This window comes from Sinocyclocheilus grahami, unplaced genomic scaffold (assembly GCF_001515645.1).
Source record: "Sinocyclocheilus grahami isolate Dianchi unplaced genomic scaffold, SAMN03320097.WGS_v1.1 scaffold250.1, whole genome shotgun sequence".
NCBI classification, from domain to species: Eukaryota; Metazoa; Chordata; class Actinopteri; order Cypriniformes; family Cyprinidae; genus Sinocyclocheilus; species Sinocyclocheilus grahami.
The window spans coordinates 1,794,987-1,805,504 of record NW_015505429.1 but is presented as its reverse complement, the minus strand read 5'-3'; the positions used below and the strand labels follow the sequence as shown (position 1 = coordinate 1,805,504).

At 34.6% G+C, this 10,518-nt stretch overlaps 1 protein-coding gene across 1 annotated transcript; it reads right to left on the bottom strand.

Annotated features, from left to right (window-relative positions):
- Positions 1 to 7,723: 7,723 nt before the first annotated feature.
- On the bottom strand, positions 7,724 to 9,823 carry LOC107598376 (homeobox protein MSH-A-like). Its single transcript, XM_016289684.1, has 2 exons — positions 9,500 to 9,823; positions 7,724 to 8,204 (listed from the first exon to the last, which is right to left on the bottom strand). The coding sequence occupies exons 1-2, from the start codon at positions 9,795 to 9,797 to the stop codon at positions 7,753 to 7,755; spliced, it is 750 nt and encodes a 249-aa protein (XP_016145170.1). The 5' UTR covers positions 9,798 to 9,823; the 3' UTR covers positions 7,724 to 7,752.
- Between the last annotated feature and the right edge of the window lie 695 nt (positions 9,824 to 10,518).

The window sequence follows — 10,518 nt, the reverse complement described above, 5'->3', positions numbered from 1 at the left end:
TATATATATATATATATATATATATATATATATATATATATATATATATATATATATATATATATATATATATCATAAGCTTAAAATGACGTCAGCCAATATTAGGGAGTTATGATGATTTTCACTTTACAATACTGATCCAAGTAATTAGTAGTTCCTTTAGAAGCATTTGGAAATACTTGAGCCATTACTAGTGGGTTACATGATCTTCACTTTTTATAATTAAGAATACGTTATGCATAATTCACATTAATTATGAACCTGTATACAGTAGTTCTTAGTAGTTCTCCAGGATATATAAAGAAAATAGTAGTTATTGATGTAACAGATCGGCCAGGCTCCACCACCACCCAATCACAACGATCCCGCTCACCTGAGTTCTGAGCACCTGCACTTGTCACCAATCAAGCACCTCATTACCAGCCTGCATAAAAGCACACATCTCAGACACCCTCGCTGTCCGGTCTTGTATACATGTAGAGGACTCAATGACTTTGCTACTACTTCCATTTGAATACTTCCTGCATTACTTACCTCCTGTGTTCCTCCTTGTGTCTCCTCGTCTCCAAGTGTCTCCTGTTCCTCCTAGTTCCCGGATCGCTGAGGTGTGTGCTCCTCCTGCCTGCATTCCAGCTCCGGTACAGCCAAAGACCCGGATTACCCCGCTCATCATATCCTTCGAACTTTTCCCTCACCAGCACATCCTCTGAACCCTACCCCAGTACTCTCTGTGACCCAATAAACCTATTTGATTTATACTAACCTGTTGCGTCAGACCTCTTCCGTTACAATTGATTAGCTAATAGTGAACTACCAGTTTCAACCGACCGCTATTACTTTCTAAATTGTTAATCAGAGTTTATTGTTAGTTAATAGTAGTTGAATGTTAATAGTGCATTAGTCATTTGTTCCTGTGTAGTTATTCATTAACGATACAGTATTCTAAAGTGTTGACGACTTCTAATGCTGGGTAGTAACAGATTAAATGTCATCTGGATTATGTAATCAGATTCCAAAATGTAAGTACTTGTAATTAGATTATATTATGTTTTAAAATGCTCATAATCAGATTACAGTTACTTTTTATGGATTACATGATTACATGTGATGAAGGGGTTCCCAAACGTTTGACCTAAGATATTTCCTTGAAGTCCACCTGGGATTTAAAATGAATACTTCAGTAATTTAACAACACATTTGCATGTTCTGTGATGTCCGTTAATGGTCATACATTTTATTTTCCTTTGATTTTTGGAACAGTAATCATATTTACATCTATACGTTAAGTCAGAAGTAATCCAAAAGTAGTCAGTACAATACCTAAAATGAGTAATCAAGATTACATCACTGACTACAATTTTCACCATGTAATTTGTAATCAGTAACTACAGAGTACATTTTGTAAGTAATCTACCCATGCACCGGTCATTTCTAAATGGCTCTTTGACAGTTTCATTAGCAAAAACACATTATGGCCTGGTGAACCTATATTTAATATAGTCTGGCTTTTCTTTTCTTTGTATCATTTTGTTTATGGTATTTGAGGATGTCACAAATATCACTCTTGTTGGCTTCTGCCTAATTTGGCTAGTTACTGATGAATTTGTGTCAAAATACAGAAGAGTTTGACTGGACACACTGCCTTTGATATTTTCTCTCTTAAAGGTGCAGTAAGTGAATTCTGAGAAAAACTGATGAAAGTGGAATGCTCTGAGCAAAACACACTTCTAGCCAATCACCAGTTAGGGGCGTGTCCACTCGTTATAGTGGAGGTGCCTGTGTTGCATTGCAAGTTTGTGAATTTGAGACAGAGTTAAGCAAAAGACATAAAATGTTCAGTTAATGATTTAACAGCGTTGACACTATTGGATGAGAACAACACTTAAACTAAATTGAGCTGAATAATGACACAATTGTCGTCTGTGGAGCTGTTTTACAGTTGAATCAGCTGTTTCATAATTGATGAATTTTGCAACGTCAACACTGATTTGAATTTACATTAAATGGACTCGAGCTAAATGACGATGCTGTAGCCTGACGATTCTGGAGCTGCTTATAGCTGAATTTCATAATTGATTAACTTTAGTTATTGAACTGAAATGACCCAACACTGAACCGCCTTGAGCTAAATTATGACACCATAACCTATAAAGCATAATTTGAATATGTCTCATATTTGAAAAAGTTTTCATCGATTCTGATATTTTCCTGTTTATTACTGTGAAGCTGCTTTGAAGCAATCTGTAGCCTATTGAATAAAGCTCTATATTAATAAAGGTGACTTGACTATTAAAAAGCTACACTACTGTTTAAAAGATTTCTGAAAGAAGTCTCTTATGCTCACCAAGAGATTGATTTGATCAAAAATAATGTAAAATATTATTACAATTTAAAATAGCTGCTTTCCGTTTGAATAAATAGCAAAAATTGTGAAATGTAATTCAATCCTGTGATGCAAAGCTGAATTTTCAGCATCATTACGCCAGTCTTCAGTGTCACATGATCCTTCAGAAGTCATTCTAATATGCTGATATGCTGCTCAAGAAACATTTATGATTATCATTATCAATGCTGAAACAGTTGTGCTGCTTCATATTTTTGCTAAAACTGTTTTTAGGATTCTTTGATGTAAGAAAGTTCAAAAGAACAGCATCTATGTGCAATAAAACTTTATGATTATCATTATCAATGCTGAAACAGTTGTGCTGCTTCATATTTTGCTAAAACTGTTTTTAGGATTCTTTGATGTAAGAAAGTTCAAAAGAACAGCATCTATGTGCAATAAAAATATTTTGATCAATTTAATGCATCCTTGCTGAATAAAAGTATTCATTTCATTTTTTTTAAGTTATGCAAATGTTATTGAAAAGCAGTTAGATTATTATGCTGTTTAAATATCAGTATGTACGCTTACACCGATAGCATTTTGCTTAGTGCATATAGAAACGGATGCTTCACACAAATCATAAATAGAAGTAACATGCTATTTGTACTGAAGGTAAACTATCTGAGCAATGGTGGGCAGAGTTATTGAAAACAGTCTTTGCAAGGAGTGTAAACAGACACTGCCCTTACTATTTGCATTAGCATCATTTTCCCCTGCGGCCTGCAATCCTATCAGAACACACCTACGACCCATTTTTGATTCCCAACCCATTGACTAAGAATAACTGGCCTAAAGGATATTAAAATGAACATCTTTAGCCACCTGAGTTTGTGTTAGTAGTGTTTAATGATCTGCATAACTAGAGAGAGAGAGATCTTCCTGGAGAATTGCTTTCAGACAGCCTCATTCCCCTGCCGTTAAGAGGCTGAATAAAGTGATTGTTTCATGAAACACACCTGCTCAAGGGCTTTGAAGCGAGATAAAGGGATTTCCCATAATGACACCATCTAAAATAAAAGAGTGTTTCATTTCAGCCTCTGGAGGACTGGAGTCACCGTGTGCTTGGATATGACTCTTTTTATGCTCTGCTGTAGCTGAAAGATGGATTTCCATTGTGTAAATCTATCTTCCTCCATCTAAATGTGACATTTAATCTCATTGGGACGAACCGAACAGTGTGTTTTTGCCACATAGATGTAAACAAATGACATGAACTATGTGCACATGCACTGGCTTTTCATCATTGAATCATTCTACCTGATTCTATCAGCCAGCCTCTTGTTTTGAGTAAGCATGTTTCTCTGAAGCCTAGTGAAGAGGAAAACACAAAGTCTGAAGTTCGTTTCTCTCAGACTGGTTTTGCTGCATGCTCTGGTGAGCAGAGAGATGTTATGTTGGCAGGTGTGCAGTGGAGCTCAGCACAGCAGCATCGGCTGGCATCTTTTCCTCCCCATCAGAGCCATTGTGCTCTTTGTCAATCACGTGTGCGCTGCTTTGAGCAATTACCACAGTTTATTCCACCCTGGACGCACCTCACATATTTTGTGTAAACATTGGGCACAAATTATTTGGTCTGAAGATGGAAGTTGGAATTGTGTGTCTATAAAAAAATGACAGGCACGGGAGGTTTGTTCACAGATGCAACCTTGGGCAGGTAAAAACGTTACACGAGATTATACTTGTCACAAAAAAATATACGGGGGGTCAGATGTTCGTGGTACTATGTCTCTCCATTCATATTTCTTTTTATCTTGTCTTTTTATTACTCTTGTGACACAAACAAATCACTAAAATATCTTGTATACTGTTACGTAAATCAATCAATATAATATTATTATATAGAGATATATTGTATTATAATTAATAAAGCAGATTTGATTGTAAACATATATATATATATTACAATAATATATACTAAATAAATATGTTTACAATAAAATCTGTATCTCTTTTATTTCATGGCCATTGTAAATGCCTTGTCTTTATTTTCTCAAAGAAATTGCTACACCTAGTGGGCAAATATAGTTAAAACACCAACACAGCTGGTTAACAATCAGAATTATGCCATCTGGTGCATATATATTTATATAAAATCTGTATAGCAGCATATAGGAAGCCAGTCATGTTTTGAAGCCACTGTTTTTTTTTCTTTTTAATGTGGGACTTTTAACCAAATAACCAGACTTGTGCTTTATCAGTATTTAGTCACAGATTATTTACTTCTGTCATTAGTAGAGTTGTTGTTTGTAGTCCACAAAAGGAATTCCAACTCTTTTAAGAGCAAATGGGAAATGCCTTTCCAGCAGATGTGAATATATTGTTAAACACAATATCTGCTGTATGATGTGCCATGTAGTACTTTGTTATCCATCATAATAAATGAAAGCATTTTAATTATATTTTAGCATCAAGATTACAGATCCCACCTTTAGAAAGTAAAAAAACATTGCACAACATCTGTGTGACATAAAATATACCCGGGGTCACAATCAGATGTTATAGTGGCAATATATCTTTCCAGTCATATTTCTGTTGTGAAACATAAAAATCGCTTTGTTTCACTTAAGTGCAGTTTTACGTTTAAGTTCAAGTGCTACAAACAATAAACACAATAAAAAATAAACATATAAAAAGTGTAGCACTTTCCAATAAGGTTTCATTTGTTAGAATTAGTTAACTACATTAGTTAACACTAACTAACAATGAAAAATACTTTTAAAGCATTTATTCATCTTAAATTGTTTTATGTTAACATTAACCAATACATTATTTACAAACAATAAACACAATAAAAAATAAACATATAAAAAGTGTAGCACTTTCCAATAAGGTTTCATTTGTTAGAATTAGTTAACTACATTAGTTAACACTAACTAACGATGAAAAATACTTTTAAAGCATTTATTCATCTTAAATTGTTTTGTTAACATTAACCAATACATTACTAAAATCAAAAGTTGCATCTGTTAATATTATTTAATAGACCTGAGCTAACATGAACTAACAGTAAACAGTAGTTTTATTAATTGATTAATGAAATGTATTGCTCACTGTTAGTTAATGCATTTACCAACTTTAACAAAAAAAAAACATATTGCAAAATGTTACCAAGTAAAAGTAATGCTTAGTTTTAACGTCAGTGGGAGGCTATTATATAGTAAACGGTTTTATTTTATCACAGGCTCAGTGTTTAATAGTCTGAAATTCTACATTTGCATGAACTATAATAAAAATAAAAAACACCTTTGTCGACCTCCCTGATCGTAGTCACTCAGGACCAGAGCTTTCCACTCAGTGGCCTGAACAGATCTTTCAAACTTCAACCAAGAAGGAGTGAAACTCAAAAGTCAAGAGAGATCTGTTATCAAAAAAAGTCAGAAAGATCTGTTATCAAACTAATGTTGCAGCTTGTTTTAAAAACAAAGAACCAGAAATGGACTGTGAAATGACTTCTAATTGTAACATGGTCGTTCAGTAACGAGAAACACTTAAGTCAGTGCCAGACAACGCCACAGTTAAGTGAGCAAAAGAATCATATAATGCTTTTTGCTCTTTATCACTGAGCTCTTAGCATACACCATTTCACACTGGTGGAGTTAAACTTGGAGGGTAAGGACAATTAGTAAAGGGTCTGGTTGACGTAGAGCTCGGCATTCACCATCAGTTAAGGCTCAAAGTCAAATCACAATATAAAGGTTTCAAAAGTGTAGACCAGACAGAGAAGAGTAAGAGTAAGTAAGACTCAGTTGGTGTCTATAGAAAATAAGCAGTTGTGTTCAATTCACTCCAGTGACTGTGACTGAAGGGGGCTATTATAATGGGCTATTTTTACTGTCTAGATACCCCACGTATATGTAATTACACCAGCAGAAGATTATAGATTATTTCATGGAAAGTCAGCTGTAGCTACAACAAAGCCAATTAATCTGTCATAAATTACATGCAACGCTGAATTCCTTTTAGAAAAGCAACAGGTCGACACATTCCTCTGTTGCAGATTTACGAACTGAAATACTTACGCGGCTGACCCGGTGTTTTAGTGCATTTAATTAACTTTCCTGGGACCACCAGCATGAAAAGAGCTGCATAGGTCAGACGGCATATCCACTGATTGTGAGCATGAACACTTAAAAGCCTCTTTTCAGCAGCTCAATTTAAAAAGCATTAGCTATCCAGCGGATTTAAGGCTGAGCTGATCTCCGTCTCCAAAGTTTCCCTAAAACACTCACACCTCACAAATCTGAGCAAAAATGGTTTAATCTTAATAGATTTGACTCTAAAATGTCCAATTAAGAACAAATCAACCGGCCTGTATATTATAGGTTGTAACTCTTAATCAGCAAATTCTGTAAATAAAATTGAATTCAATTTCTTAAATGTAAATACAAAGAGTAATATATATATATATATATATATATATATATATATATATTATGGGTAACACATAATATATTAATATATATATATATATATATATATATATATATATATATATATATATATATATATATATATATATATATATATATATATTATGGGTAACACTTAAGGACCAGTTCTCACTTACTATACTTATTAGCACATATATTCTGCATGACCATATTTTAGATTCCTCGCCCATACCTAAACTTAACAACTACCTTACTAACTATTAATAAGCAGCAAATTATAAGTTTATTGAGGCAAAGACCATAGTTAATAGTGAGTCCTTCAAGTGTGACCATATTAGGTTACTTTTGCTTGATATAAACACATTCAAAATTAGGATTTGTCATACAAATATACTTTATTCTAAGTTTATGTGGTAAAATAATTAATATACTTTGACATTTTCTTTAGTGTGACTCAAAATCACACTAGGATCAATATTTTAATGCAAAATATTGGGTAATATAATATCCTAAAATGCCCTGGAAGTTAGAGAAGACTTACAAGAATGGCATTACATTTTCTGACACTTTAAAAAAAAACTGAAAATCTACATTTCCATTTATTCTTTGTGGCTTCCAAAGTAGATTACACTCTTAAAAATGAAGATTCTTTATTGGAATCTTTGGTTCTATGAAGAACCTTTTAACATCCATGGAACTTTTACATGGTATAAAAGGTTCTTTCAATGTTAATTACATTGAAAACTGTTCACTTGAAGGATCTAAAATGCCTCTACGGTATCAGAAAACCTCTTTTTGGATCCTTAATTTTTAAGAGTGTAATGTCACATTCAAAAAAAAAAAAATGAACATAAAAAGTAATCCTAAGCATACATAAAATTTTATAATGTCCTATCAAACATAAAAATGTCAGTATGTCCAGCAGATAAACCAGAAGAGTTTCCGTGAATAGTTAAAGTTGATGCAATAGATCCTCTAGACTGGCTCCACAGAGAAGCCGTCTTTGGAGAGAGGACACACGCTGTAACCCACCGGTGTGGAGTATATTCCTACAGGTGCAAAGGGCAGCATATGTCTGCTGAAGTGGAAAGACTGTCCGCACAAGAGAGCTGCTGTCTGGGTCTGCGTACAGAGTGGAAACGGAGTGAGGCTGGGATGTAAGATGGGTTTGCTGGTCATTTTGAGCCTCTCCAGCTGTGCCTCCTGCAGCCGCTTGGCCTTCGCTCTTCGGTTCTGGAACCAGATCTTCACCTGGGTCTCGGTCAGGCTGAGAGAGCTGGAGAATTCGGCACGTTCTGCAATAGACAGGTATTGCTTCTGACGAAACTTCCGCTCAAGGGCCAAGAGCTGAGCGGTGGTGAAAGGGGTTCGGGGTTTACGGTTTGTCTTGTGCTTTCGGAGGGTGCATGTCGCGGGACTCTGCGGTCCTGTAAAATTAGTTCAGAAATTAGCTTGTAAACTAGTTACTCGGTAATAAACAGCTCGGGCTGATGACCAATTTGTTTTAACACTGGACAAACTCATAAAGTACACACACCAGGTCATATCTGCTGTGTCTGAATACTTCATTTGGAAATCAGACTCTCTCGTTATGCCTGTAAATAATGATTTTTGTTTCTTTTTGTCTTGATGATGCTGTGCTTATTACTTGGTTTAAGATTTTGTTACGTAATGATTAATCTTTTCTTCTTTTTTTTTTAAATGTGACCCTGGAGCACAAAAGCAGTGTTAAGTCTCTGGGGTATATTTGTAGCAATAGCCAACAATACATTGTATGGGTCAAAATTATAGATTTTTCGTTTGTGCCAAAAATCATTAGGATATTAAGTAAAGATCATGTTCCATGAAGATATTTTGTAAATTTCCTACTGTAAATATATCAAAACTTAATTTTTGATTAGTAATATGCATTGCTAAGAACTTCATTTGGACAACTTTAAAGGCGATTTTCTCAATATTTTGATATTTTTGCACCCTCAGATTCCAGATTTTCAAATAGTTGTATCTCGGCCAAATATCCTAACAAATATCCTAACAAAACAAAAATATCTCGGTCCTATCCTAACAAACCATACATCAATGGAAAGATTATTTATTCAGCTTTCAGATGATGTATAAATCACAATTTCAAAGAATTGACCCTTATGACTGGTTTTGTGGTCCAGGGTCATTATATATATATTATGACAAACTTTTGGAGGGCAATGTATACTCCTTATGTATTGCTATTCTATCATTAATTTACAAGTCTTCATTATTTTTGATGAATTTGAAGACTTCAGATGCAAAAAGTTCATCTGAGCGTTTTTCTTTTAAATGAGCATTTTTAATCATGGTCCTATGTTTAGGTTCAGTAATTTCACTTTAATGGCAAAGAAAAGGTTAGTCGGTTACTGAATGCCTTATTTTCAAAAATGTGTTTTTCTTCATAGGAGCCTGATAAAATGCTCATTTAAAAGAAAAATCTCAGATGGACTTTTGCACCTGAAGTCTTCATATATTCCATTTAAAATAAAGTCCTGTGATTATTCTGCTAGAATCACTCACTAAAAATGAAACTGACACCAGTTGATTGCAACAATGTCTCAGAAAAGTTAGTTTTGAGGAAGTCAGTTAGGCTGTTGTTTACAAATGCCACATTATTAATATCTAAAACTGTATAATGTCATTCAAACATTGAAACTTTATTATTTAAGTGTCCAAATAGTATATGGCAACTTACGTGGTGATAATCTGGGTTTATTGATGCAGGAAGAGTCCTCTTTGACAGATTCACAGCGCTTGGGGAAATCCACTGACTCTGAATAAATCACTGATCGATCGTCTGGGTTTATTATGCAGGGCATCTGAATCGGTTCGTGTGAAGTTGATTCACTCCGTCCTTTCTTCGACATGAGGGCTTCGACGCTGAACGACAGACTTTTCTTCTGGACTGAATGCTCCGGAGGAGATGATCGTGAACCCTGACCATCATCTTCTTCATCGGAGGAAGTTTTACCTTTATAATTAGCTGAAATCATTCCGGGAAAAAATCACTACAGCTATATTCCGCATGGAAACTTGAGAAAGGACATGCAGTCGCGCTTGCTCTTGCTTAACTTTTACATGACTACTAACTAACAATAACTTGACAAACATTACAAGACTATCCAAAGTTTGAACCAATCATCTTTCACTCAGAGGCTGCGTCTCAAATCCTAGGGAGCCGCCTACTTAGACAGCTTTTTGGACACCGAATGAGTGTTAGTAGGGTTTGCATCATCCGGAGATCTGCAGTCAAGTTCCTGAGCCCTTAACTGATACTCTTCACAGATAAAGAGGTTATATTTAGAGCATAATGTGGTGTTTAGTGGGGAAATAAATAAGCTAAAATTAGTTTTTCTTCAAATTGCTCTCACATCAGTAATTTGTTCAGATGCACAATCAAGCTAAAATATAGTAACTTCATAAACTCACTCTTCATATAGAAACTTTTTTGTTTACAATAGGCTGAGAACAAACTGACTCGATCCAAAGTTGCCTAGCAGTGTTTTAGAAAAAATACATATGCAGCAATTTATCAAAACCTAAACACAGCAACAGCAAAGAAATGAAATATAACATTTGTGACATACATTTGGAGGGGAATAAAGTTTTCAGGCTAGTGTGTAAATTACAGTAATTATATTGTTGTTGCTATTAACACCTAGTAATTAGGCTCCTGGAATCCGGTTCTTTTTTTTTATACCAGGATTTAACGTA

Bases quoted from the DNA above. Each gene is read 5' to 3' on its own strand.
- LOC107598376 (XM_016289684.1), bottom strand. From the start codon at position 9,797: ATGATTTCAGCTAATTATAAAGGTAAAACTTCCTCCGATGAAGAAGAT. The intron at 8,205-9,499 runs GTAAGTTGCCAT...CTAATTTTACAG, and splicing joins TAAACCCAGATTATCACCAC to GACCGCAGAGTCCCGCGACA.